General features: G+C 54.3%; 12 protein-coding genes across 12 annotated transcripts; 6 read left to right on the forward strand and 6 right to left on the reverse strand.

Annotated features, from left to right (window-relative positions):
• Positions 1-1,026: 1,026 nt before the first annotated feature.
• On the forward strand, positions 1,027-2,641 carry VTN31DRAFT_3576 (uncharacterized protein; the record flags this gene model as incomplete). Its single annotated transcript, XM_069403870.1, has 3 exons — positions 1,027-1,236; positions 1,318-1,596; positions 1,661-2,641. The coding sequence occupies 3 exons, from the start codon at positions 1,027-1,029 to the stop codon at positions 2,639-2,641; spliced, it is 1,470 nt and encodes a 489-aa protein (XP_069260901.1).
• A 342-nt stretch (positions 2,642-2,983) lies between these two features.
• On the reverse strand, positions 2,984-4,607 carry VTN31DRAFT_3577 (uncharacterized protein; the record flags this gene model as incomplete). Its single annotated transcript, XM_069403871.1, has 2 exons — positions 2,984-4,467; positions 4,523-4,607. The coding sequence occupies 2 exons, from the start codon at positions 4,605-4,607 to the stop codon at positions 2,984-2,986; spliced, it is 1,569 nt and encodes a 522-aa protein (XP_069260902.1).
• Positions 4,608-4,880: 273 nt separating this feature from the next.
• On the forward strand, positions 4,881-6,398 carry VTN31DRAFT_3578 (uncharacterized protein; the record flags this gene model as incomplete). Its single annotated transcript, XM_069403872.1, has 1 exon — positions 4,881-6,398. The coding sequence occupies one exon, from the start codon at positions 4,881-4,883 to the stop codon at positions 6,396-6,398; it is 1,518 nt and encodes a 505-aa protein (XP_069260903.1).
• A 22-nt stretch (positions 6,399-6,420) lies between these two features.
• On the reverse strand, positions 6,421-7,886 carry VTN31DRAFT_3579 (uncharacterized protein; the record flags this gene model as incomplete). Its single annotated transcript, XM_069403873.1, has 4 exons — positions 6,421-6,590; positions 6,643-7,337; positions 7,396-7,574; positions 7,632-7,886. The coding sequence occupies 4 exons, from the start codon at positions 7,884-7,886 to the stop codon at positions 6,421-6,423; spliced, it is 1,299 nt and encodes a 432-aa protein (XP_069260904.1).
• A 381-nt stretch (positions 7,887-8,267) lies between these two features.
• Positions 8,268-9,713, forward strand: VTN31DRAFT_3580 (uncharacterized protein; the record flags this gene model as incomplete). Its single annotated transcript, XM_069403875.1, has 3 exons — positions 8,268-8,406; positions 8,459-9,429; positions 9,504-9,713. The coding sequence occupies 3 exons, from the start codon at positions 8,268-8,270 to the stop codon at positions 9,711-9,713; spliced, it is 1,320 nt and encodes a 439-aa protein (XP_069260905.1).
• A 187-nt stretch (positions 9,714-9,900) lies between these two features.
• On the reverse strand, positions 9,901-10,583 carry VTN31DRAFT_3581 (uncharacterized protein; the record flags this gene model as incomplete). Its single annotated transcript, XM_069403876.1, has 3 exons — positions 9,901-10,296; positions 10,343-10,437; positions 10,490-10,583. 3 exons carry the CDS (start codon positions 10,581-10,583, stop codon positions 9,901-9,903), a joined length of 585 nt encoding a protein of 194 aa, XP_069260906.1.
• Positions 10,584-11,837: 1,254 nt separating this feature from the next.
• On the forward strand, positions 11,838-12,573 carry VTN31DRAFT_3582 (uncharacterized protein; the record flags this gene model as incomplete). The annotated part of the gene is made up of 2 exons (XM_069403877.1): positions 11,838-12,384; positions 12,443-12,573. The coding sequence occupies 2 exons, from the start codon at positions 11,838-11,840 to the stop codon at positions 12,571-12,573; spliced, it is 678 nt and encodes a 225-aa protein (XP_069260907.1).
• A 3,424-nt stretch (positions 12,574-15,997) lies between these two features.
• On the forward strand, positions 15,998-17,340 carry VTN31DRAFT_3583 (uncharacterized protein; the record flags this gene model as incomplete). Its single annotated transcript, XM_069403878.1, has 3 exons — positions 15,998-16,329; positions 16,390-16,667; positions 16,754-17,340. The coding sequence occupies 3 exons, from the start codon at positions 15,998-16,000 to the stop codon at positions 17,338-17,340; spliced, it is 1,197 nt and encodes a 398-aa protein (XP_069260908.1).
• Positions 17,341-17,466: 126 nt separating this feature from the next.
• On the reverse strand, positions 17,467-18,315 carry VTN31DRAFT_3584 (uncharacterized protein; the record flags this gene model as incomplete). The annotated part of the gene is made up of 1 exon (XM_069403879.1): positions 17,467-18,315. One exon carries the CDS (start codon positions 18,313-18,315, stop codon positions 17,467-17,469), a length of 849 nt encoding a protein of 282 aa, XP_069260909.1.
• A 2,181-nt stretch (positions 18,316-20,496) lies between these two features.
• VTN31DRAFT_3585 (uncharacterized protein) lies at positions 20,497-20,932 on the forward strand (the record flags this gene model as incomplete). Its single annotated transcript, XM_069403880.1, has 2 exons — positions 20,497-20,712; positions 20,771-20,932. The coding sequence occupies 2 exons, from the start codon at positions 20,497-20,499 to the stop codon at positions 20,930-20,932; spliced, it is 378 nt and encodes a 125-aa protein (XP_069260910.1).
• Positions 20,933-21,119: 187 nt separating this feature from the next.
• Positions 21,120-21,710, reverse strand: VTN31DRAFT_3586 (uncharacterized protein; the record flags this gene model as incomplete). The annotated part of the gene is made up of 1 exon (XM_069403881.1): positions 21,120-21,710. One exon carries the CDS (start codon positions 21,708-21,710, stop codon positions 21,120-21,122), a length of 591 nt encoding a protein of 196 aa, XP_069260911.1.
• Positions 21,711-22,825: 1,115 nt separating this feature from the next.
• On the reverse strand, positions 22,826-25,068 carry VTN31DRAFT_3587 (uncharacterized protein; the record flags this gene model as incomplete). Its single annotated transcript, XM_069403882.1, has 2 exons — positions 22,826-24,923; positions 24,998-25,068. 2 exons carry the CDS (start codon positions 25,066-25,068, stop codon positions 22,826-22,828), a joined length of 2,169 nt encoding a protein of 722 aa, XP_069260912.1.
• Positions 25,069-26,390: the final 1,322 nt, after the last annotated feature.

Here is a 26,390-nt window from a genome sequence, read left to right on the forward strand (position 1 = left end):
GGGTTAGCATGTACAGCATAGGACGGACTTTGCAATGTCATTGATATATTTCCAGCGTCTTCATCATGTTCAAGGTTTTCACATGGGATGAATCGACCATTGCCCTGAAACGAAGTGAATCTAAGTGTCGGAAATCTCAGAGTTACGAGCCAGTGTGACTCTGTAAAGACAGCTGTGATACACAAAGGTGCGTACTCGTGTAGATACTGGAGACAATGATGGTGTGAATATTGTGCGATGATCATTCTATCTTTTCCAACTGAGAAAACCCGACGGGACACGTGACGGCAATCTTTTGACCAAGCGAAATCATACTTTCTCATGCAGCTATGTTCCTGTTCGACGGTCAATGTCCTCGCAAGGGGAAATTCAGACGAGCGTGATTCAGAATTCGTTGACACTGTCAATACTCGGGGAATGGGCTACCTGGAAAGAAAAGAGGCACTGACTAGGAAACACATTGATCAGTAGGATCCTGTCGCTGGTGTCAAATATGTAGTATAATATAATTGAATGCATCGACTCGGGGTTCAATAGGGGAACTGATGTACAGTAGTAAGTCGTTGTCGCCAAAAGAGAAAAATCAGAACAGTAGTTACCTCCTCCTCCTCCTCGGACCCTTTCACTCACTTCATTCGTTTCAGGGCATGCGCGACGCCTGCGAGCATCACCAGACCAGGTTTCTTGACAGCGTAGATACTACTAGTGCTTATCTATCGGACATGGTATGTACGAGTCGGTACCCCCAATCGGAGAATTAACTCTCCCTCGGACACCGACCGACACGACGAACGCGGCAAACCGCAAACGAGCAACCATACTACTTACCATGTATACATTAGTACTCCGTACATACTATGTAATGTAGTATCGGACAATTGATTCATCCCAACTTTCGGATTGAAAGGGATGGATGGTATCGTTATTATCCGTGAATTGACATGATCCGATCTTCTCAATCCAATAACCAGGTAACCTTTCTTTTTTTTATTTTTTCAATCGATAGAAAAAAGACGATTCGGGCCGATGCAACATCCCTCTACACCACCCAGTACCTCGCAAGATGATGAGCCGCAAGAATTCAAAAACACAACCAAAACCAAGATCAAAAACATAGCAAGAACAACATGGAGCCTCATCACCTGGACCCCTCCATCCTGTCGCTACGATCCCGCCAACCCGCGGGATTTGACTCTGCCATTGAATCTGCTTTTTGGCGCGGCATGCACGTTTACCGTATGTAGAATCTTCTCCCCATATTATAGTACATGACCTCCCAAAAGCTGAGTTTGTTGTTTTTTTTTTTTATCGTACCAGGTTGCCAATCTCTACTACTCCCACCCTTTGCTCGACCTCCTCGCGCAGGAGTTCCATGTCACCCAAGAACGCGCCGCCGTCATCCCCACCACCGCGCAGGCGGGATACGCCGGCGGGATCCTCTTCCTCTGTCCCATGGGCGATCTCGTTCGACGGCGACCGTTTGTTTTATCGCTGATGCTCTTCACGGCGACGGTGTCGCTGGGGGTGTGCATCACGGAGCGGTTTGAGGTGTTTGTTGCGGTGACGTTTTTGATGAGTGTGACGACGGTTACGCCGGTATGTTTCTTTCCCCTCCTACCTGTTGAGAGAAAAAGAAAGGGACTAAGGAGGTGAATGATAGCAAATCATGCTCCCCCTGGTTGGGGATCTTGCCAAACCGAATCGTCGCGCAACGGCCCTGTCAATCGTGGTTTCGGGACTTCTGCTGGGTTTGCTTATCGCGCGGCTCTTGTCCGGGATCATTGCGGCATATACTTCCTCCTGGCGCAACGTGTACTGGATGTCGCTGGCGCTGCAGTACGCGATCCTGGCGCTGCTCTGGCTCTGGATGCCCGATTATCCGGCGACAAATCGCGATCTGACCTACCCGGACATCCTCTGGACCATGGCCCGGTTGGCCGTCACGGAGCCCGTGCTGGTGCAGTCGTGTCTGATGCAGTTCTTTTTCTCGGCGACCTTCACCTCGTTTTGGACAACGTTGACTTTCTTACTCGCCGGGGAGCCGTATCATTATTCCACTGTTATCATCGGGTTATTTGCGCTGGCTGGATTGGGACCCATGGTGTTCGGCCCGCCGTTCGCAAGGGTGTTTATCGATCGATTCCATACCCATTTGTCGGTTCTGGTCGGCGCCGTGCTGAACATGGTGGGGATCGCCATCGGCACGTTTGTCGGGACCCGCTCCGTCGCGGGCCCCATCGTCCAGGCCCTGCTCTTCGATTTCGGCCTGCAGGTCACGCAGATCGCGAACCGGGCGGCGATCTACGGCGCGGTGCCCAAGGCGAGTAGTCGCGTGAATACCGTGTACATGCTGGCGGCGTTTGCGGGCCAACTGACGGGTACGGCGGTGGGGAATCGGCTATATGCAAGGGGTGGGTGGGTGCTGTCGGGGAGTTGTAATCTGGGGTTTACAGCGGCCGCGATTGTGTTGTTGGCGCTGAGGGGGCCGTATGAGAGTGAGAAGAGGTGGATCGGTTGGAGGGGAGGGTTTGGGGTGCGGAGGGTGAAGAAGTCGGATTCTCGTGACGCCCAAGCCGAACGGGAGAATCAAGTCGGAGATGGCGATAGAGCGAAACAAGAGAAGGATAGATCTGAAGTGTAGTATGATTTTTGATTGTATATTGACCGATCTGATCTAGCAGGACGAGAATGCCAAGTAAGGTGCGCGGGAGAGCGTCAAGATGTTCGTCTCCGTCGCCGGACGTAGCTTGTGCGGGTCTGAGCCGCAGCGATGCAGCAACAGTCAAGTGCTGAAAAGGCCTCGTTGTTATACCCTCGCGCAGTCTGCAGCTTATGTCCCGCTCTGTATCGTCATGATACTCCTTTCCCAGCACTCGGGCCAGTAGCCGTCTTAGAGTGGGACACGCCGGGACCATCTGCGCCTGGCGTGAGCCTGTTGTGACGAGCATCGACCGAACCTCTTCGATGGTCTAAACTCGAACGATCATTTCGAATCCTGCCTTTGGTCCCTCGCCGCCGACACCGCCGCCGCCGCAACAGCCGCCGAGTTGCTGGCACCCGCCGTGATATTGCTCACATGCGCCAGCAGAAACTTGCAGCAAGTCAACGTATACTTGCACGCGCGGGTCCAGGTCTCATCGTTCTGGTTGAAGCCCAGCTTGATACTGGCGTCGCCAATCTTGTCGCGCTTGATCTCGTATGGCAGCTTGAGACCGGACGTGGTGAGGCCCGTTTGTTGTCCACTGCCGTGCCGCCGCGAGAAGATCGGCGCGGGAGTTTGCTCCACGTATTCGCCGAGCTGCCGCAGGCACTCGAGGAAGGCCACCATGCCGGCGTCGAAGCGTCGATGGAGCCAGGGGATGTTGAGCGGGAGGTCCCCGGACGAGAAGAGATCGAGGGTGGTCACCTTGGCGGGGCCGTCGGGGCGTTGGTCCGATTGTTGATTGCCGGCGGATGGGTATTCAATCTTTTCAATCCGCGACGTCGAGCCCATCGGTTTTATGCGGTAGCCCTTGAACTGAAAACCCAACTTGTCCGCGATCGTTTGTAGTAGCAGCGCCGTCTGTCCCCAAGCCGCGTTGATTTCTGCCCAATCCACGGACGGATTGGCCAGCCGCCCGAGGCGCAGGCCGTTGATCGTGCCAAAGTAGCCGTCATGCCCAATGCAAAAGGTGTCGTTGTACACGTTGGTCCGCTGGAGGCGCTCCAGCTGCCGCGCGTCGTGATCATAGCGCATGTTGAGTGCATCCCTCTCGTTCTGGAACTCGGCGAGAGTCAACGCAAATACATTCCGCTCGCGCCAAAACGCCTCCTCCTCGAGGTCAAGCTGCCGTGCCTCCTCTTCCAACGCGGCGATCTCTTGATCCACGGCAGCCTTTTCCTTTTCCAGCTCCAGGAGTTCCTTGTACGCAGCCTCCTCTTCTTCCAGCGTGGCTTTTAATTTCTCCTCGGCCGCCTCCACCTCTTCGGCCGACGGCACCGAAGCGTTGAGCGTCTTGAGAAACGAGATATACGCGTCCCGCTCTTTGGTCGCAGCAACCAGCTTCTTCTGCAACCCATCGACCAACATTTCGGTGCACTCGGCGCAGATGGGGTGGTCGACGTCAGACCGCGCAGAAATAATCTCAAAGAGGCGCGCCGCTCTTTCGACCTGGTCAGAGAATGACTGCTCCTGATGACCGCCCCCAGCTGTATGACCCGCTCCATCTCCGTTCACCGCCCCGACCGGCTGCGGCGGGGGCAGTTGAGACTCCGTGAGCATAACAAACGACATTCCTCCACCGCTATCCCCCTTTGCCAGCTTCGGCGGTGCAGGCGCATTCGCTCCATGGCGCGGGGAGGGAATCGTCCGACGGTAGACCGGCGAGGAGGCATGGCGGGACGCTCTGTCGTACAGATCGCGACGTTCGGACGGGTATGGCTGGCGTTGAGACAGGGAGCGGTCCGGCAGCGTTTTCCCAGTGGAACCTGGTTAAGGGTCAGAGAGCGATATGGGAGCTTGGTGATGATGATGATGGCGTACCAACTAGCAGGTCAAAAGCAGCTGGGTTCAGCGACTCCAGCGAGCTGTCCAGCTGCAGCGGCGCGCGACATTTCTGGCAATACATTTTCTTCTATCAGCGCATCATGGGAATGAATAGATGCAGCGTCATCCTAAGCTCGCTGATAACGATGAGAGAGCTGGGCTGCGGTAGGCCTAACACCGTAACGAGGTTAGCCGTATTTTAAGCAGGTACCTACTCCGTATTGTTAGACCAAAATGAACATTTTGCAAGTAATTTTCGTAACACCCACGCAGTTGGCATGACAACTCCAAACACATCACTTGAAAGCATGTGACAAACCTCAAGGATCATCCTCTCCTCCAACAACGGGCCATAATGGAACGGCCCAGCAAGAAACCCCGTCTCTCCCCCATCGACACACCCGCCCCTTCAATCTACGATGACTTCGACCTCCAAGCCGCCCGCGCGCGCAACGATCAACGCCTCAAGTCCATCTTCGAGAGCATCTTCGAGAAATATGGTAGAGACTTCAGCGACGTGGGCGATGAGATCGATCTCCGCACGGGGGAAATTGTGGTGAACAAAGGCCACCTCATGGGCATGCAGGGCGAAGGCGACACGGAGGATTTGGGGGATTCGTCGGAAGATGAATTACAAACAGCATTGGGGGACGTAGTACCTGGGAAAGATGAGGGTAATGGCCCGAGGTCTACGTCGGATTGGGAAGAGAGTCGTGAGGAGTCGCCTAGTGAGCAGGTGACGGACTTTTCGGGTCTACAGTTCCCTCCGCCGCGACAACCAAGTACGACTCTGTCCGACAAACCAGTCGACCCCCTCTGGCAGGTCCCCGAGATCGACGACGCGAAGTTCTACACGCCGCAACCGCAACGGCGATGTCAAACGGAGTCGAGCCCGCATATTGCACAAGTGCGCTCCGCGTCGCCTCTTCGGAAGAAGACGGCCAGCTCGATATGGGCTGTCCGCCCGCGGGGCCGTCCACGAAAGAACGATCTGTCAATTCCAAAGAGGAAATCGTCGACGAAGCGGAAGGTGAAGCCATTGAAGCCGCCCAGTATGCGGGATTGGGACTTTGCGCAGGTTCATGATGATAGTAGTGATTCGGATGATCCGCTGCAGGAGGGCACGCCAAAGTCTTCGGCGGTGAAGTCAGTCTCTACGATACGGAGTGTGGAGCGGGTGTCGCCTACGCCAAAGACTCCTGGGGTAATGAATCGGGGATTGTTTGCCATGAGAAGGGATGACGAGCAGGGGGCTATAAAGACTCCCAGTGTTTCCAGCTCGTCCGCTTCAAGCTCTCCAGTCCACGAGATATCACCAACCGTCAGAAGGCAAAGTTCCCAGGAACCGGACGTGCCGTTGACATTTGACGATGGCCGACTATCGGCGGAAAGCCAGGATGAATGGGAGGATGAAGAAACAGTTGCTGCGCGACAAAACTGGGAAGACTCACAGCCGGACGACAAGTCAGATGACGGTGAATGGTTCCATTACGTTAGGAAGACTATGGACAAGTCTGGTATTCGGCAGGGTACACCTAGCTGGATCAAAGAGATCAAATCTCCAATGGCGGGCTCAGTGACGAACCCAAGAGAGTCCACGGACGACTCAGCCCCTGAAGACAGTGTCTTTGACGACGGGTCTACACAACGTGCGGATTCAGACAAAGATCCCACGCCGGGCACCGATGTTTTGCTGTCGCCGAAAGGCTTCGAAGAGATCCTCAGCCGGGACTTTGATGACGGTCCAGGCTCGGGGATATCTTCGATCCAGCTGAATCCTGTGCCGCGCAAAAATGCGGCTGGATCGCAGAAGACGACGCCCATCAAAGCGAAGTCTCCTTATAGAAAGAACGCACGCCTGAACTATTACTGACGCGCATTTCTCGGGATACCCCTCATGACTCCTTTGCATTCAGAACGTCCTCCAACTTGGTATCCACCGTGCCTCCAACGTCCCCGGCTTGTGCCCAGAATCTAGACAGATGTCTTGCGCCAGAGTCGGTCAAGACGGTCACGATACGGTGGCCCGGGCCGAGCTTCAGGGCGGTCTTGACCGCGGCAAAGCCTGCCAGCTTGTCAGTAAGAAGTTAATATAGCCATTATTATAGAAAACATACAATTCACGGCACTCGCACTCCCAACAAAAATCCCATCCTTCTCCACCAACCACCGCGCCATGGCGATAGCCTGCGCATCGGTGACCCGTACCGCATCGTCAATGAGCTCCCTGCCGGCCTCAAAATTGGCCGTGACGCGATTGATGCCAATTCCCTCGACAATGCTATCCACCTGCGGCCGACGGCGTGTTCCTTCCCGCTCCTTGACGTCAAACATGACCCCATACCGAACACGATTATACAGCCCACTACCCTGGGGATCAGCCAGGACGATGGAAACCCGTGGCAGGCGCGGCTTGACGAATAGCGCCACGCCGGAGATGGTACCGCCGGTGCCGGCTCCCGCGACAAACGCATCGAGTTTCCCCCCGCACTGCGCGTAGATCTCCGGGCCGGTGCCTCGATAGTGCGCCGTGTAGTTGGCGGTGTTTTCGAACTGATCGGTGAAGAACCCGCGGCCGCGCATGGCACCGGCCTCGGACGTCGGGATGGTGCTTGTCAATTGGCTTGCGCTCGCGGCGGAGGGGCGGTCAGCGGAGTTGAGGGCGGATTCCGTGCGCGCCTGAGCCAGAGCACGGGCGCGGTTCACAAAGTTACCTGGCTCGACGATCGGGGCGGGTGGAACGCGGTCAACTACGGCGCCGAGTTTGAGGAGGAGGTCGGACTTCTCCATGGATTGGTCGGAGGGCATGCATCTACAACATCATCAGTTCGGGGAGCTCAGAAAAAGGAACCCGGGGAGGATAGACGAACATGTGTGCGAGATAACCCCGTGCGCGCGCCAACGTCGCCAGCGAGATACCTGTCGATCCCGAGGTACCTTCGTAGATGACATCGCCCGAATGCGGTCGCAGAAGACCCTGATCTTCGGCGGTTTCGATCATGCTCAGCGCGACGCGGTCTTTGGGACTGCCGCCGGCACCATTAAGATACTGGTCATGTATTTAGCTAGGATCTTGCAACCGGGGGGGAACCTTGGAAAACCATACTTCGGCTTTGGCGAGAATTTCGCACCCAGTCGCTTCAGACAGCGACTTGATCCGGATCAATGGCGTGTTGCCGATGCAGCCCTCGACGCCGTCGACAATGGCCGGGGGGCCGTGTCGGACGGAGTTGATCAGGTCGGCGTCATAATCTCCCGGGGTTGGCCGACGACGAGCGCGATCGAAGAGCTCTTTCAGGCTCAAAGCTACCACAACACCGGCGACGAATGCCGCGCCGATGTAGACGCGGTGGTTGCTCATTTGATGCGGTGATTGTCGAAGGAAGAGTGCTCTGGTGTAATTTTAGGGTACTAGATTACGGTAATACCAATACGTACTGTAATTCCAGTAGCCAACGGCCAAGTCCCTCGCCGAGCACAATCAGTTGGACCCTGTTCCCGACTCATTCAACGCCGTTCGGCCGGTCTGCGATTGATTATGGATTCGCGCCTTTTGAATCACCTATTCCGGCAGCTGTTTCGACATCGATCCTGCCAATTCGCCGTTGCACGGTCAGAAGTGCTGCGCCGAACAACGACATCCCATCATCCTGCAGTATCATTATCATCGCAGCAGCGCCGCTCGTTCTTGTTGCGCCGGCCCAATGACCCTAATTGCGGGACGAGTGGCAATGATGGCACCATGTGGACGAAGCGCGGGGACTACCCGCGCGACATTACGGAGGAGTTGCGGACATATCCGCTCGTTACGGCGAAGGAGTTGCGCAATCGGCGAGAGCGGCCGAGGCAGGTTAAGATGTTGACGAGGGAGTTCATCGAGGGTGCCGTCTTTGAAGTTGAGACACTTAATAAGGCGATGCTGACCAAAACTAGACAGTTTGTACAATCCGCATTATGGATATTTTTCCAAGCACGCAACCATCTTCCATCCCGGCGAGCCCTTCAACTTTTCAGAAATCGAAGACGGGCCGGAATTCCACCGGCTGTTAGGCCAGCGATATACCGAGTTTGAGGACCGGCTGGACGAGACGAATCCGGATGATGCGCGGCAGCTGTGGCACACGCCGACCGAGTTATTTCGCCCGTACTACGGCGAGGCGATCGCGCGGTATCTGGTCGCCAACTACAAGCTCACATTATACCCGTACCACGACTTGATCATCTACGAGATGGGCGCCGGAAACGGGACGCTGATGTTGAACATCCTCGACTTCATCCGCGACACGGACTTTGAGGTCTACCAGCGGACCAAGTTCAAGATTATTGAAATCTCGTCGTCCCTGGCATCGCTGCAGATGAAGAACCTGGAGGAATCCATCAATGCGGGCGGACACATGGGCCACGTGGAGATCATCAACAAGTCCATCTTCGACTGGGACACCTACGTCCACTCGCCCTGCTTCTTCCTGGCGCTGGAGGTGTTTGACAACTTCAGCCACGACAGCATTCGGTACGACTACCGCACGGGCCTACCGCAACAGGGCGGTGTCCTGATCGACGCCGACGGCGAGTTCCACGAATACTACAACCTTGAGCTCGACCCGCTGGCGGCGCGGTTCCTGCGCGTGCGCCAGGCGGCCGCCCGCAGACCGTTCCCGACGCCGCTGGGTTCGAAGCTGATGCGATCGATCCGCAACTCGCTGCCGCTGCAGCCCCAGTTCACGCAGCCGGAATACATCCCAACGCGGCTGATGCAGTTTTTCGACATCCTCAATGACTACTTCCCCGCGCATCGCCTGCTTGCCAGTGATTTTAACACGCTGCCCGATGCGATCCCGGGGTTGAATGCGCCGGTTGTGCAGACGCGGTACAAACGACGGACCGTCACGGTGTCGACGCCATTTGTCCGTTCCTCCTCCCCCCGCCTTTTCCCCCTCTTTCCCTCCATCGTAAAGCCTCCTCGCTAATACATGGACAGGTCCACCAAGGCTACTTTGACATCTTCTTCCCGACCGACTTCAATGTCGTCGAGGACATTTACCGCGCTATCACGGGCAAGCTCACGCTCGTGAGCAGCCATGCGGATTTCATGGAGCGGTGGGCATACCTGGAAGATACGGAGACTCGCAGCGGCGAGAACCCGCTCTTGACCTGGTACAAGAACGCCAGTGTGTTGTGTACTGTATAACTACCTCTTTCTGCATGTCACAGCTTTCCGGAACCAATCAATGCCATTTTGAACTATGCCGACCTGTTACATATGCAATGTGTCGCAAGAAACATGCCACAACACCAGATTAAATAGAAATAAACCAGACAATGCATGCAATCAAATCAAACAAATACAACACACACACACACACACCGAGGAAGAGTTACAGAACCAACGCAGCACCTCCTATCAACCCCGCTACGAGCGCCACCGTGCCATACACCCTCCCAATCTCGAGCACCGCACCCCGAACGCCCGCATCGGTGTCATCACTAGCAGACCCTTTGCCAAACCCAGTGTAGACGACATCCTCCCCCGTAGCTGTGGAGGTTGCCGTCGTGGGCGTGGCGGCCTTGGTGCCGTTGCCCTTGCGCGGGTTCTGCGCACCGCAGGGGTTATCCTCGCGGCAGGAGGCCTGGCAGAGAGAGTCGCCTTGGGCGCAGTTCTCGACGCATCGGTTGTTGCGCTCGGTGCAGAGGAAGTAGGGGATGGTTTCTGTGAATTCGGAGGCGTTGGGGCGGACGCCGTTGCTGCAGACGCAGGAGAAATGGAGAGTATCCTAGGGATCGTTAGATTTATGAACAAAAAAAAAAAAAGGGACGTACCGGATCACACTCGTTTTGTTGCGTTTCGATCGACGCACCGGGCAGCTGCAGGCAGATCAGAGGGCAGGACTCAGTTTGCGAGAGACACCATTGGTCTTGTGTTGTCAGTGTTGACTCCATGATTTCGCGAGCGGGTAGAGAACTTGCCTCGTGTCGAAATTTCAATGTCCTCGGGATCAATTGTTTGCGAGGTTGCCAGACCGGCAAGGAGCGAGCTAGCCAACAGCAGTTTCTTGAACATGTTTTTTCTTTGCAAGTCGTTCGACCAGATGATCAAACCGTCTGGTCACTGGAGGTTAGATAGATCCAGGAAATCAAACCTGAGGAGGTGAAAAGGACTCTCAAAAGACTCACCAACTGCAGTCTGAATCCAGGGGGTAGATCAATCAAGATCCTCGTGGAATGTCAGTCAGGATCTGGCCTCGCAAGGAATGTCAATGTCCCTCTCGGCAGCACAGCCGTCTCTTCCGATTACAGTGCTCGAGAACAAAGAGAAGAGCTGAAAACAGGGAGAATAAATAAATAATAGTAATACAGTAGTTAGGTTAAATAATAAAAATGGGGTTATGGTTAACTATGGCTCCTTTTTGTATTCTTCCAGAAGCTCCGTGCACACTGGTGAGACCACCAAGAGACCTCTCCACTCTGGATCGGGTTAGGTCAATTCCTCCTCCCGCGACAATCAATGCTACAGTACCCTCTGCACCTCCATGTCTCTCTTTTAAACTGCAGACGTCCAATTCCGAGTGTTTCTCAATGCTTTCCCCCAATGTTTATCTCTCCATTCCCTCCATCCCTGCGGGTCACAGTTGACATCATCCCTCCGCGGCTTCTGTGCGGCGATTGGCTCATCTTTCCTGAACTTGCCTTTCTGGGACAGCTGTCGCTGGAGCTCTGCATGCTGGGATTCATAGTTCAACTGGCTTCTCAGTGACACATTCCACTCCCTTCCAGACAGCAACAAGAGCAGAACAGAACAGAAGAGAAGCAGAAAGAACCTTTCCTTTTCCTACCCACTTAAGTCTTGGGAGAGATCAACTTGGACCCTTTCAAACCCTGGAGAGCTCCTCGTGACTCGTGAGCATCACCCACGGTCCCAACCGACGCTAAACCCAATCCAGCCGTAGTTCCCCTCCGCACCTCGGCTGATTATCCCGGGTCTCCAGATCACGTGAATCCATCTTGGCCTTCTTCTCTGCTCCGATGATTTTTGACAAGTGGCAGGGTTCTGAGATGAGAGTGAAGGAGTCAATAACTCTCGACGACTTCAAGACAGCCCAATTCTCAATCAAAACCATCATTTTGCAATCCTCTTCAGTCATTGATCCCGCTGGATCATCCAGCCAGTGGGCCCATCAGGCGATGCACAAGCCAAGCCCACCCCATCTGTGTGTCTCAAACATCGCCTCTCCGCATTTTCCGGCTCGACGCCACTAGTAGTAGTAATCCGATCGTTCGCGATAACGCCCTGAATTCCCGATCGCATCCCTGATGGATGGAGCAGCCCCGCGATGACGAGAGGGATCCAGGCGATCCTGTGTCGCCGGACAACCACAACAACGACAATGACCTGGAGAACAACTCTTCTGCGCAGTTGACTGTCCCGAACGACGTCGTCACCGCCTCCTCTTCTTCCTCGGCTCGCGCCGACGACCGCTCGGTCTCCTCCGGGGTCGTACCGCCGTACTGGGGCCTGCATCACACTGACAACCGCCGGCTCTCCCGCACCTCCCTCGCCTCCGACTCCTCGCTCCCGGCCGACCCCGCCATCACCCTTGAAGACCACACCGAGGACCCCAACTCCGACACCAGCCGCGGCCTCTGGGCCAAGAGCGTCACCATCGACGACCATGTCGTCGTCTCCGGCAAGTCGGATCTGGGCGCCTACGTCGTCTGGATCTGCAAGGTGCAGACCTTGGACGGCGGGCCGGTGTTCTTCCGTCTGAGGTACTCCGAGTTCGACGAGCTGCGCAGGCTGCTCAAGGATGCGTTCCCGCATGCGAAGAACGCCCTGCCGCCTCTGCCGCCCAAGAGCGTCTTGTGTAAGTGCGGTACCCTCTCGTAGCGCCGCTGAGCTGGCTGACTCTCGGTGGTGTGTAGTCAGATTCCAGCCAAAGTTCCTGGAGTCGCGGCGTAAAGGGTTGCAGTACTTTCTCAACTGTGTCCTGCTGAATCCGGAATTCTCGGGGTCGCCGGTCCTCAAGGACTTTTTGTTCTCTCATCGGACCTGATGGCTCCTCCATGGGCTGGATGTATCAATTGACCTGCATTTTATCTGGCAAAGAGACGAGTGAGAACGAACAGGACCCGAGTAGGTTGTCATCTGCTTTGATAGCGAACACCCAATATATCTGAAATAGAGCATCACGTCGAATCCGTTCCTGTCCATAATAGCTATGAGCTGGAGTTGAAGAGTGAGTAGCATTGCTTAGCTCAAAGTTCATCGTACAGGACTCTTGACTCAGCTGCCCCCATCTACCTCCGCATGTCCGGATCAGGAAGGACCAAGCGGTCAAGGCGGCAGGTCTAATCCTTTGTCTAGAATACCTCTTCGTACTTGGTGTCATCATAGTAAGTACCTAGGTACTCTGTACGTGGCTACAGAATGAACGACCGCACAGTTAGCGCCTGTCACGCGGTTTGTGACATTGGAATGGTACTTGGTTGGCATCATTTATGTGTCAAGGTTGGATCTGAGTTTGTCATGCCGTGCTCGTTGTCCAATGCTGCCAGAGGAAATGAAGGTAGTCATTGACAAAGATTGTATGAAGCATGGCACGGCAACAAGTCTCTCGGGTTGCCGTGTTTCCTCAAGTTTTGTCCTGCAAAGCAATGTCAATGAAGCCGGTTCCTTGTTGCCGGATTTTACTACGGTCCCTACCTAGGTAGGTTAGGTAGGTAGTTGGGTGGCCTGATGTTTGGAGAATCCAAGAGATGGACGGCACAACAGCTACCGTCAGTCGTCCAGATACTCTAGGATCAAGGATGGGATGGGGAGATGGAGTGTTTGACCATCAGAAGGAAGACTCTCCAGGAATCATCTCGGACCTATGCCTTGATCAGTACTGGCCGGGGGCTGCGTTGAGCGTCCGTCCGAGGATCTGGACTTTCATGTTCATCACACAAGGGAACTTCTCGGTGATGAAAAGATCTCGACCCGGCAAAGCGGCATTGTGCTGAAACAGATGGTGGATGGCATTCTGGGAGATGGATGCCCGATCATCGACGAGGATGGCGGTATTATCCGCCTCGCTGTGGATTGGGGCCTGAAGAATAGAGCCCCGTCACAAAGTTCTCGATTTCATCACCAGGTCGAACCCGAGGCACTTGATCAGAGGGCTTGATCGGAGATGATCGAGATAACAATTGCATTGTTGACAAGAATGTGAGCTCAAATCGGCGAGGAGATTCACTGCAGGGCAGCATGACACACATGCGTAGATTGCCAGTCGGGATCTGCGTGGTAGTGCATGTAAGACCATGATGAAGTCAGTGCGTGGGTATGGAGAGAAAAATATGGACTTTTGATCTTCTAAAATGTGGATATAGATCATAAAGGCTTGCTGCATGAGACCAACATCATCGGAGCAAACATGATGTCCATCCAGGATGCTTGTGTAGGACGGGACCCTTTGATCCTGAGCGCATTGAGCAATTCATGCATTCAGTCTGAACGTAGCATGATCGTCATGGTCAGGCACGAGTCGTCAACTCAACGTTGCACAATAAGCCACGCTTGCATCTGCTTGCTGATGCAGTCAAGCAGCAGCCATGGTAGTACTCGTACATCGCATCATGTACCTCCGCACTGGGGTACAAAATGCCGAGTCCAGATCACCGTCATGGCGGTTCTTCCCGACATCCAGAGGTGCTGTACTGTCCTCCGTACCGCATGGAAAATGGCGCGATAGAGAAGTGCCGTTACGGGATCGACAGACTGATCCGGGCCGTTACACTGGGCGCAAGGTCCAAATATCAGGTCTTCCCAGACCATAGATTTTTAGGCACATGTACGGAGTACTCCGTACCGCGAACGTAGTAAATAGGTTCCATGATCGCCATGCGGCGTCGTGAGATTTTGAGTTCTCCGTAAAAGCCGCACGAATTGAATCTTTTTTTTTTAAACGTCAGAATCCAATCGGAGTTCCACAGCAACAATTACAGTACTGGCGACGCCGCCGATGGTTCCGAGTGTCCGCCTCGGTACCGATCCCGCCGCCACGGCGCCACCGGTGTTGCGTTTCAGATTTCCATCTCAGCGGCCGTTGATGGTTGCTGCGGATGCAATCTGCATGCAGTTGTACGAAGTATGGTTGCCCCTTCCCGTGCAGTGCGTGGTCGATTGATAACTGGATCCCTGCCCTTGTCGATCAACCGCACTGTAGCTATGTAACCTGCACTTTGATCATGGCAAATGAGGACATGTAACTTCAGTCTGTACTCTGCAAGACCATCTTTTGGAGAGTTGAGGTGCGACATGGAACGGCGAAACGGACGAAGCGAAAGTTCATGAAAGGAGCATTGACCATTTGAAGGAGCCTCTGCAAAGATGACTTGCTTGCAATTTGCACATTATTGCCAAGATTCGCTAAACTTATCGCGAGAGCCGAGGTTAATCTTGATTGGCAGCTTCGGCATTGGCTTGTCATTAAGAAGCGTGATTGGTGAAAATGTGTGGAGTAAGAAAGCTTACTAAATCTTGGCATCGCCACCCGCCCACCGGCCTCCGCTTGGTCCACTTTGGTTCCTGACCTGAACTGAACTCAGCAACGCACTCGCTTCACTCAATTCACATAGTTTTTGCGAGTAACAACGCTCTTAAGCAGGGAGTTTGAATCCGCGGGTTTAACGATGTAATTGGCAGATGGAAGTAAAATCCGAATACGGAACTGCCTGTTTCGATAAGACCCGCTGAATTGCGTGGACGACTTCGCCGCTTGCCGATCAAGGCAATGCCGCTGCGTTCGGAGCATTTTCATTGGCGAATGGCTCGGAACTAAAACGAAACGGGCGATGGATGCTCCAATTGGGATGGTCTTTCCTGGATCGGGTCTCAGCCCCGCTGTTTATCAAGCCCGCCAATCAGGGCTTATCACGGATATTCTCCCAATCTTCCCCTGACGATGATGCGTCATGTTCGTCGAGCAACTCTCAGGGCCCCGGAGTGCGATGGATCAAGGTTAACCTCGCAGTCCTGCGGCGTTTGGACAAGGGCTCTGTGATGGATCATTCTTCAGAGTGGGATTTCAATTGCTGCACGAATCAATATTGGCACATCACAAAGAAAACCGAATTAAGCATGTTGCCGAGAACGACCATGGACGCACTCGGCAGGGTTGGATTTCTGTATTTCCCGCTAATAATATGCACTCCATTGACGGACGGAGAACGGTGGATGAATGGAGGAGATTTGACATGATCGACGCCCAATGCTAGAATGGACTCTCCATGGCTCCACGTTCGCTTGGTGCAATCCTGGATCCCGGTTGCACTGCGTGAGACGCGGCTGAATGACTCCTGAGCGTGGGAGAGATAGATCAAAGAGAGATATTAAAAACAACCCATTCTCCCCTGAGCATTCAGAAAACATCTCATTTCCTCCCTCCGCTCTTTTCAATCCCAGTCTCTCGTTTAGATCACAAACAACAACAAACAATGGTGCTGTCCAAGACTCTCGTTGCGGCTCTGGCGCTCAGCGCCGCCGTCGTGGACGCCGCTCCGGCCACCGGCACGACCAAGGTCAAGGGCCTCCGGCACTTTACCTTTGACCAGGTTGCGACGAAGAAGCATCGTCCCCGCAACCCCATTGCCGATTATGCCCGGTCGTTGCTCAAGTTCCATGTCGAGGTGCCGCAGAATATTCGCACGGCGGCCACCAACGGTACTGCCGTGACAATTCCCGCCGAGAATGATATCCAGTATATCACGCGGGTAACAGTGGGCGATAGCGAGCTGGACCTGAACATTGATACGGGTTCGGCTGATCTGTGAGTATCAATTAGACTTGGAAAAAAAAAAAGATTCAAAACGCTGAGTTAAAAAAACAGCTGGGTGTACTCCGAAGATACCCCCAAGTCCCAGAGCCAGGGTCATGACCTCTACCAGCCCAGTAAGAACGCAAAGAAGCTGGAGGGCCACACCTGGCAGATCCGCTACGGCGACGGCAGCTCGGCCCGCGGAGACGTCTGGATCGATAGCGTGACCATTGGCGGCGTCACTGCCGAGGAACAGGCCGTCGAGACCGCGCAGCAAGTCAGCGTGCAGTTCGTCCAGGACACCGCCAATGATGGTCTGGTCGGTCTTGCCTTTAGCAAGATCAACACCGGTGAGTTTCGCGATCAAGAAACGTTTGTTTTTTTTGCCTAGGATTTGCGATCCTGACCACTGGGCAATCAATTTAAATCCCATTAGTCCGACCCAACCAGCAAAAGACCTTCTTCGACAACGTCAAGGACGAGCTCGACCTGCCGCTCTTCGCCGTGACCCTGCGCAGCAACGCCCCCGGTCATTACGACTTTGGCTACATCGACGAGAGCCGCTTCAAGGGCGAAATCACCTACAAGCCCGTGGACGACAGCGAAGGGTTCTGGACCTTCACCGCCGACGGCTACAGCGTCGGCGACAAGGGCGGCAAGGGCGCCCCGATCACCGGCATCGCCGACACCGGTACCACCCTGCTGCTGGTCGACGACAGCGTCCTCGAGGACTACTACGCCGAGGTGCCCGGCGCCGTCAACAACGAACTGATCGGTGGCTACGTCTTCCCCTGCGATACCGAGCTGCCCTCGTTCACGGTCAAGATCAACGACTACGATGCCGTGATCCCTGGAGAGCATATCAACTATGTCCCCGTGGATCAGACCGGCGTGACTTGCTACGGTGGGATTCAGTCCAACCAGGGTCTGGGCTTCTCCATCTTCGGTGATGTCTTCCTCAAGAGCCAGTATGTTGTTTTTGATGCGGATGGTCCAAAGTTGGGCTTTGCGGCGCAGGCTTAAATTCCTTCATTTTTTTTTTTCCTTCCATGTCTATGATAGTGTGACTTTCCTTTTCTAGTAGCTATGGGGTTAATATCTATGGGATGATGAAACATAATCTAGTATTCATGATGGTTATAGACATGACTAGTAAATGTATACAAATTCATCATTTTCACGATCCGTCAAATCCAAAAACGCCTGCTCACCCACGGTCTGATTGGCGCCTTGCTCACCGTCGGAGTTGTTGAATTCTTCAATGTCTTGATAATGCGACTGCATGGAGTGGTCGACCATCTTGGCGGGCTTGCCGTTGCGGACACGCTTGCGCTCCTGCAACTTGTTGAGGAAGATGAGGTTCGCCCACTGGATGAGGATGACGGCGACGAGGGTCGCGAAGATGGCCAGGCATGCACGGAGACCCGGGATATACTCGGGCGCATCTTGCTTGTTGAACAAGAGCGGACCGATGATGTTGCCCGCGGCCGCGGCGGCGTTGAACCCGGCCATGTTGACGGATTTCTTGGTGGTACCCGCCGTGTTGCCGACGATCCAGGTGACAATCAACGGGTTACCGCCGAAGAGGAAGGCGAGGAGGTAGTAGCCGACGAGCAAGGGGGCCTGTTGGGCGGCGCCCTCGCCGCGCGGCATCTTGTACAATACGGCCAGACCCGCGACCACGGGGAGCATCAGGAGGGCCAGCACCGCACCCTTGATACGCGCCTTCTGCGCGGCCCAGCTGCCAATCATGATGACGATGAACTGCATCGCGCCGAACGGCATGTTGAGCAGACTTGTCTTGTACGGGTCAAAGCCCAGACCGCTGAGAATGAGGGGACCGAAGACGTTGGTGACGCTGGCGCCGACGTTGAGGAGGAGGGTCATGGCGATCCAGAGATAGGTCTTGGGCTCGATGATAGCCTCGATCACATGCTTGATCTTGAACTCGCGGGTGCCGGTACCGGTTTGGTTGGCTCGGAGACGTTCCACGGCCATGGGTTTTTCTTCTTCTGTGAGGAATCGCGCGGACGGGATGTCGTTGTCGAGGAAGTACCATGCAGGCGGCACGGAGACGACGGTCAACAGACCGACAAAGAGAAAGATACTGTCAATTGTTAGCTCATATTGTTTTTTTTTTTTTTCCAAGAGTCATTGACGTACATTTGCCACGGCAAAAGATGCGGCGACTTGATGTGTCCCAGGCCGTACGAAAGCGCGGCGGCAACGATGGTCGCCCAGCCATTGGTTCCGTACCAGGCCGCCACGCGAATCGGCTGCTCGGCGCGACGATACCACTGACTGGTGATGACGCTAAACAGCGGCAGACACCCGGCCTCGAACAGACCCAGGAAGAACCGGGCGGCCAGCAGGGTCGGAAAACTCTTGCACGCGCACATCAGGGTCTGGGCCACGCCCCAGCCAAAGACCAGCGTGGGCATCAGAATCCGATGAGGCACGCGCACGATCAGATACATGGAGAAAGGCTGCCAGGCCAGCTGGGCGATGGGCGCAATCGACCCAATGAGCGAGTACTGGTTCCCCGTCAGGTTGGCATCCGTCTGCAGACCGAAGGTCGCGCCGTAACCCAGCACGGTCTTGTCGAGAATCTGCAGGAAATACACCCAGACCAGAATGGTCAAGATGCGCTTGTCGGTCTTGCGGCGGATGCGCTTGTTGTCCTCCTCCGTGAGGGTGACGCGCTGCTGGGCCAGGGTGGCCGCAACGTCGGCATGCTTGGTCGACACCATGCCTTCCTTGGCGTTTTCGATGTGTTGCTCAATTTCTTTGCTCATTTTTTCCTTGCTATGCGGGATATCTGTGAGAAGAGAATTAATTGATGAGAAAGGAGAAAGAAATCGAAGGATTCTCAATCAGACCCTGGCCTCTTCTTCTTTTCCTCCCCGAAGGAGGGCTATCTCATCCTTCATTTATGCACGAGCAACAGCTCATTTCACTAGCCGCAGACTCAGTTCGCCTCCAGCTGCTTCCCCACAGGCAACTCCACGCCAAGGGCTCTGCCCAGCAACCTCAACCGGTGCCGGTGTGCAATCATGATGCTGGACCGCGGGAAGAAGCTTTGGCTAACCCGCGTTGGGGAGCAGCCACATTCGGCAATGCTCAGACAATGCTGGTCGAGCCGGGATGGGCTTGAGAGCACCCCCACGAATCGCCCCCACGCTGCCCCGCGGGGGTTTTTTTCCATCCCACGTTTTTGCCTGAGGCTCGTCATGTGAATCGAATCATTTTGCTTCAAAATACCTGACAGCCACGTGGTGGTTTCGACATGTCGGCTACTCTCGTTTGTCGGCTACTATTGATGCCTCTTGAGTGGCTGTAGGTACATGGAATTGCCCGTTGTGCTGGTTCCTTGCGTCAATGGTAAGGAGACCGTCGGCTATTGAGGGGCAAAGAATGACGAGATGAGGATTTTTACAATCACACCGAGGGTAGATCTAGGTAAGCCATGATCCGCAGATGATTTGCATGTATCAACGTTGAATGATCAAGGACATCTACGACTCGCATCGGTAAACTTTATCGAACATTCTTCGAACCGTTGTTCCTTGGCAATCATGGAATTCATCAATGCTATGTATGAGTAGGTTACCCGTACCGAGGATGACGGTCTTCCGGTCGACCGCCAGTTTTACCCACCCCGCTGGAACAGTGCGAGATGCATGCTTTTAGTTTTTTTCGTCTTTCAGGCCACTGACCGCTGCGGCAAAACGGCTTCTCGCTTCATGTTTGTTCACTTATATATAGCCTTCATGGTTCGTAAGTTGGTGGCGCAAATGGAACCCACGGCTGGGCGCCAAGGTGGTCCAAATTCAAAGTGCTCTCTCTCGACGTCCATTCAGTTGAATACCTCCCATTTCGATGCTGGTTCCGCCGAGGATAGTCTCTGAAGCCGAACATTGCACCATGGAACAATCTCTTTCTCGCAGCAGATCCCGCTTGGAGAGGGGATTATGGGGAACCCCGGACTGCTCTGATGGTTAATCAAAGGAAAAGTTGGCCCTAACCCTAAAGGGTAACAAACTCTTCCTGTAATTTGGAGAATTCCGCTTTGGGAATAGTCTCAACTCGCCCAATATCCATAGCACAGTCCCGACGGGAGTCTCATCGCAATCAGACCAACTGGCAAATCACAAAGATTTAAAACCATCCTGAGTAATCATGTCCACCAAACCGCCTCTCCTCCAACTCATCCGGGCCGCCCGCACCAAGGGCAAGGAGAGCTACAAGCTACACGTCTCCTGCCACGTCAAGCCCAATGCAAACGCACGCCGTGAAGGCATCACCGCGGTCGACGATGAGCAGGTCGAGATCTGCGTGTCGGCGGTGCCCAGGGATGGAGAGGCGAATGCTGCGGTGACGAAGGTGCTTGCCGAGGTAGGTCTCGTCAACTGGGCTTTTTCGTGAGAACTGGTCTTCTGATTTTCATGGTTAGGTGCTGAAAGTGCCCAAGTCGGATGTAAGCGTTGTTCGAGGTGGAAAGACCCGTGACAAGGTACTCTGCGTCGAGGGCGTGAGTGTTCCGAACGGTGATGAGAATGCGTATTTGGAGAAGATTAAGAATACGCTCACCGGGAGCGTGGGTGATAAGAAATGATCTGTTCATACGTTGTGGTATGACGTTACAGGGAATTACTATACCTATTTCCTAAGAATCATGAATTTCTGACTTTATATATATAGAGCACTTCTCTCATGCAACAGCCGCTCGCAAGGGTATCATAATCGAGTCACCCAACGAAGAGAAAAAAAAAAGGGCAAGTCGATAGAGACGAAATCAAGGATCAAAAATTCCCCGCCTTGTGCCTCCGAAGCGCATCGTCTTCCTCTTGCTGGGATCTTCGAAGCGCCTCTTGCCATTCCCTCTCCATCCGCTCCTCGAGCTCGACGTCCACGTTGTTCTGGAGGCCGTCTTCGATACCGAATCCGGTTTTGACTGGACTCTCACAACCCCGGAGGCCAATAAACCGGCCTATCCGCCGACGCTTGGTTTCCAGATCGACCGTATGTTCGTAGGGTGTTCCCACCCACGCGGGTATCCGGATGGGATATCCGAACGTCTCGGGCACCGGCGGCCAAACCTGGTGGTAATGTCGTGCCATACTGTCCAGTTGCTCGTGCGTGAGGAGATGGAAGGCCAGGATGGACATGGGGAAGTCTGGATGCGGGAGGCCTGTTGTGATGGAGACGAGCGGGACTAGGGGGTTGGCGAGATGTTGGAGCGTGGGGAAGAAGGCCGGATGGACTTTGCTCGGTGCCGGAGCTGCTGCGGCATTGGCATTATTGGGTTCTTCCATGAAAGTTCTGGGCTCCAAAGTTGGCGGCCGGCGTGTCTTGTGCTGCTCTCCTGAGGAGAATTCCCTGTTCATGCTCATGTCGCGACTGTATCGATGGTGTGCTAACTTTCGATGGTCGATCCTCGACTTTTGTTTTTTGAGAGAGAGAGATAGAGAGAGATTTGTTCGGCCCTGATGGAACTGAGCAGTGCGGACCATCTCGCCCGAGTCGGACCTTGCCAACTATATAACTTCTTGATAGCCACGGTCAAAGCTCCTTTGACTCGTCAAGAGGAGCTTGCCGACCTCGGCAGGGAACCCTGAGAGCTCTCTCGAGAGCCCCTCTGGTCGTCTACCGCATTCAAAGAACTCAAGGCCGTGCTGAATTGTCCCCTCATTGTTCGTCAACCCCAGACCGTCGCCATGACAAAGCAACCATGAGAGATGACCGGCTTGATAGTGTTTCAGAAGTTGGTCTCTGACACAAGAGACCAAGGACAATGGCATAGAAGATTTCTGGAAGATTTCCTTGTTTGGGAGGGGACTTGGCGGATTGTGGCTGTTGACAATGGACAATGGTGCTCGTCTATGTTTCGAGAAAGGCATGTTGACAAAGGGACAATGGGATTCGAAGTGTGTATAGCCTTGTTCGCGAGTGGAGGATGGCATTGTAATCTTTCAAGTTGAACGTGGCAGTGATGAGGGAATCCGTACCTTCAATGGCTTTTGAAGTTAGAAACTGTACATTGTGTTAGTATTCGTGACCACAGTTCAATCATTATAAACTGTATAGTTACATTCTTGAGTAGAATCAGAAGAAAATATTCTGCAGACACATCCCCGCAGTCAACCACCCCCAGGTCTGCAGAACAACAAGTACATGTATATTCCGACGCTACTCCGCAATCAGATTGAGCTTGCTTGACGAACTCGTCTCGACATGGCCGTACAAAGGTGACAGCAAACCAGCCTCCCACCCCCCCCCAAGATTTTCACCAAACAAAGAAATCAAGAAATCAAGAACCCTGCCTTCGCCGCTGTCGGCAAACAAAGCACAATCAAAGAACATGACCATCTGTCTGCTGAAAGCGGCTGCTGAACTGCCACAAGCCTTGATTGATGTAGGAAAAAAAACCGAGCCATACTGAGATCGAGTATAAGTACCGGGCAACCGACCACGGAGAGCGTCACGTCGTTATCTCAAAGGCAAAAGCTCAGATCGGCTGAGGAGAATCGGTACTAATCGGCGGCAGGCCGACGTACTTGTTGATCCAGTTGATCACGGCCTGATGCCAGACCAGCGAGTTCTCCGGTTTCAGCACCCAGTGGTTCTCGTCCGGAAACGTCAGGAAGGCGCTGTCGATGCCCCTGATCTGCAACACGTTGAAGGCGGCCAGGCCCTCGGCAACGGTCAGGCGGTAGTCCTTCTCGTTGTGGATGATGAGGTGCGGCGTCTTCCAGTTCGCCGTGAAGCGCGACGGATCCCACTTCTTCCACTCCTCGGGCACCTCCCACAGGGGGCCCTTCATCTCAACCAGAGGGAAGTACATCTCCTCGCTCGCCCACTGCGCAGTCATGCTGAACACGCCGTCGTGCGTCACCAGGGCCTTGAACTTGCGGCCGAGATCGTGGCCCTGGATCCAGTTGACCATGTACCCTCCGTACGAGGCACCCAAGGCGACCGCCCGGTCCGTGTCAACGAACTTGAACGTCTTGCGGACGTAGTCAAACCCTCGCTCCAGATCAATGTAAGGTAAGCCACCCCACTCACCCTGGATGGAGTCCTGGAAAGCCTGTCCGAAGCCTGTGCTGCCCGTCGGGTTCGGCGCGACGACCACGTATCCTTGCTCGGCAAACACCGCCGGGTTCCAGCGCGTGCTCCACGAATCCGCCCAGGAACCCTCGGGGCCTCCGTGGATCAGGAACGCCAGAGGGTACTTCTTGTGCGGGTTGAAGTTGGACGGCTTGATCAGCCACGAATGGACCCGCCGACCGTTGGCGCCCTTGTACCAGAACTCGGCCAGCTGCGACCGGGACAGACCAAACGCTTTGCCGTTGTCGCTGGCCGACGACACAACCTTCGCCGCGTGGGGTTTGTTCGGGTCAACGATCGTGTAGACGCTGTTCTCCACCAGGCTGGTGCTGGACACCAGCAGCTTATCAGAGTCGGCCGACAGGGACTCCGCGGCCGAAACGGATCCTTCCCGTGTAAGTTTCTGCAAGGAATGAGGCTTGGCTTTCTCAACGTTCTTCACTGGCAGTCGGTACAGGATGACGCGGGCATGCTCCTCGACCTGGATCAGGAAATACTTGTTGTCCCGCGTCCACGACACCGCGCTGGGGCTCCGATCCCACTGGCCCTTGCCGTCCTTTGATGCAAAGACTTCGACGGCGTCTGGAGAGTGTCCGTTCTGCGGATTCCGAACCAAGACGATGCGGTTCTTGTCCGATTCATACATGTCCTTCTCCTGCGCCAGCAGGACGATCGACTTGCCATCCGCCGAAAGCCGGGGGGAGGACTTGGCGCCCTTGAGGCCTTTGAGATGTACCTCCTTTGCCTTCCCAACGCTGTGCTCAGTCCACGACGAAATAGGAATATAGTACAGCACAACCGCCGTGTGCGTCGCCGGCAGCAGATCCGGGTCCTTTGCCACAAAGGCGACCGCATTCGCGTGGATATCGAAGTGATCCGTTCCGCCAAACGGGGGGATGGGGGTCTCCACACCCTTCAAGCCGGCATCGGCCAGCAGATTGGCGACCTTGGAGGCGACATATCCCTTTTCTGACGATTTCTGCAGGACACCGTAAAAGAGCGAGTTCCGCTGCGGTTCGATATACACATCCCAATGCCGCACCCAGATCGAAGTGTAGTAGTGCGCCGAGCTCAGCGGCTTCTCCGCGGTTTCTGGGTTATACAGCGATCCATCGGGGTTTGCCTGGCCCGAAACCACGAAGCCGACCTTACTGTCATCAAGCGGGGTGATTCTGAGGTCTGTCACGGGGCCCGGCACGGTCCCTGCGACATACTTGGTTCCGGCATCGCGAGCATCGCCAACGACAAGGTTCGTGTTCCCGTTTTCTCCGCCTTCCAGCCAGACGAGCAAGTCCCCGTCCTCTAGCCACTGAGGATTGCTGGGGGCAGTCTCGTTGCTGGAGACCACAGCATGAGACTCGCCCGTCGCGAGATCGAGGACCCGGAGCTCGTATGTGTTGGAGTGCTCATCGAAGGAGTAGCTAGACTGGGTGTACACCGCGAGAGAGCCGTCCGGGTTGGGGACGGCCTCAGCCCGCCGGGGGGCAGACAGGAGGACCCTAATCAACCAATTTTTGTTAGCTTGAACTTGAATCCAGACATGTGTTCCTGGTGGGAAAGGGAGGGATCATACTCCGGGGTAAACTTAACAGCGTGGATGGGCACGCTTAAGCAGATCCCAATCCACCAGTTGATGGGACGCATTGTGACTGAGAGCTTGGAACACTCAGTGGTTTCGATTGTCCAGGGTTACTCTGGGGACAAATGCAGGTGGTCCTGGCCTCATCTATTTATTTATTTTGATGTGTCCCCGTCCGACGATGCAACCAACGGGGAGCCCTAAGCGAAGCCTAATATCAAACAGAGCGCCGAGAGGTACCAGTCATTTCATGTATAAAGTGCCGAGAGGTGTCAGTCATTACCGTTCTCGTATATCATCATTTGGTGTTCAACTATCATCATCGATCAACACTCTGTTGGTGGATCAACACCAATCCTCATTGTGGTCCGAATGGATATATGATGTGGATTCCCCCTGGCTTAGCGTGCATTTTGTTTTTCTTTTTCTTCCTCTTCCATTCGTCATTCTTATCGTCAACCTGCATATCCTCCATTCACCGTCTTTCCTTTCTTCCGTGTGGAGTTCCCGGAATGCTCTCCCTCTCTGAATGCTCTTTTAGCGTACTCTTCTTTCAAGGGACCCTGGGAAAACACTGGCTCTCCCCGCTTCATGGTCGTGTGCTAGGTCCGGACTCTTCCCCGGATTGACCAACTCCCGACCATCATCCAAATCAATCATCAAGTAAGTACTCTGTAAGCATAGTAGTGAAAGTATGGTCCAATTCCTCCAAGTCCATGCGAGAGGAGTTCCGAGTTGGAACTGTGGAGAGGACTTACTGAAGGTGAGGTAGTTAGGGAAGTACAGTAGTTAATCGTATGGCGGAGTTTTCCGACGGGGCTTGAATGCTTGATAAGCCCCAAGGCCGAGCCCAAGCGGCTCAAGCCGCCCAGGTGGCTGGTTGCTAATTACTGTAAGTATGTATTTCGTCTAAGCAATGGATTGGCGGCTGTAGGGCTACTGCCTTAAATGGTGCTATCAGTCTTTGCTCGGTTGCTCTTCCTCCGATCGAGATGTCGGACGATGCGATGCACTGATGGATGGAAGGGAGAGGACACATTATTCCGTACTTGTGAGGACCTACCTAAGTATTAAAGTACGGATACCATTGACAGCAATTGGAGTGCCACATTAGGCTATAGGTACTGCCTGCTCTCTACCTAAGTACCAGCGGTTCATAATAGGCTGATTGATTGTACCTACTAGTTATGCGGAAGATGCCGAAAGACGCAGCTCAGCTTGTTGTGTCATTGACAAATCAACACGACCTGGGCTCATCCAAGCCTTACTGTAGTATGTTCATAGAATAAGCCTCGGCTGAACCTAGGTTGTAAAGCTTAGTATGGAGTCCATGGGCAACTGAATGGCTCCGATGACCTCATTCTCTCCATTCATCGCGTTCCATTCA

Source organism: Thermomyces dupontii, assembly GCF_041956625.1.
Source record: "Thermomyces dupontii strain NRRL 2155 unplaced genomic scaffold VTN31scaffold_3, whole genome shotgun sequence".
In the NCBI taxonomy this organism is placed as follows: Eukaryota; Fungi; Ascomycota; class Eurotiomycetes; order Eurotiales; family Trichocomaceae; genus Thermomyces; species Thermomyces dupontii.